This window comes from Pyxicephalus adspersus, chromosome 1, assembly GCF_032062135.1.
Source record: "Pyxicephalus adspersus chromosome 1, UCB_Pads_2.0, whole genome shotgun sequence".
NCBI lineage: Eukaryota > Metazoa > Chordata > Amphibia > Anura > Pyxicephalidae > Pyxicephalus > Pyxicephalus adspersus.
The window spans coordinates 16944444-16945079 of NC_092858.1; the positions used below are offsets into that span (position 1 = coordinate 16944444).

Consider the following 636-nt stretch of genomic DNA (forward strand, 5'->3'; position numbering starts at 1 on the left):
ATCCACAATTTTCACATGGACAAGATGGATTCTGACTTGTTGCTATATCTTACTGCACATACAAATCCCACTTAAAAATAAACTCAGTGCTTCAAACTAATTTAAATCAATGTTTCCTTGTCATGTTTTACATGACAGATCTATGATTCCCCCACCTACTTAATGTTAAAAAAAATACTGTCATGCTGCAGTTGCTTCACCAGTTCGTACTTTAATATAGAACACATGGGCCAGCAAGAGGAACAGCAGCATGCGACTGTGGGAGCAGATTTTTGACCCACCTGGAAGTATTGAATACCTGCAGCAGCCAGAGAGCAGCAAAGTGGTGGAATTTTAAAACCTAGACCAATGTAAAGGTTAGAATACACTTTTTATAGAACAGGCTTTACTTATCAGTGATCCAAATTTTAAATATGGATGGAGTGTGCCTTTATGCAGAAAGTTCAGAAATTAGACTTTTTTTACAGCCCTGACCAAGTACTGTATTATATTCTGGTTTAATCTGTATCCTTAGATATTTGTTAGAATTATGGCATCTGGTCTTCAGTAACACTCCTCAAAAAAGACAGAAAAGAATGCAGGAAAGTTCTCCATGATGACATAGTTTCCTAATGAGAAGCTTTCTGAAGTGAAGTC

At 36.8% G+C, this 636-nt stretch overlaps 1 protein-coding gene across 1 annotated transcript in view; it reads left to right on the forward strand.

The window, feature by feature from the left end:
* The first annotated feature begins 225 nt into the window (after positions 1-225).
* Positions 226-636, forward strand: part of ARHGAP42 (Rho GTPase activating protein 42) — a 61928-nt gene continuing 61517 nt past the window's right edge. Inside the window, exon 1 of the mRNA XM_072398641.1 lies at positions 226-258. Coding sequence (XP_072254742.1) covers positions 226-258 — 33 coding nt within the window. The remainder of the gene's footprint in view (positions 259-636) is intronic.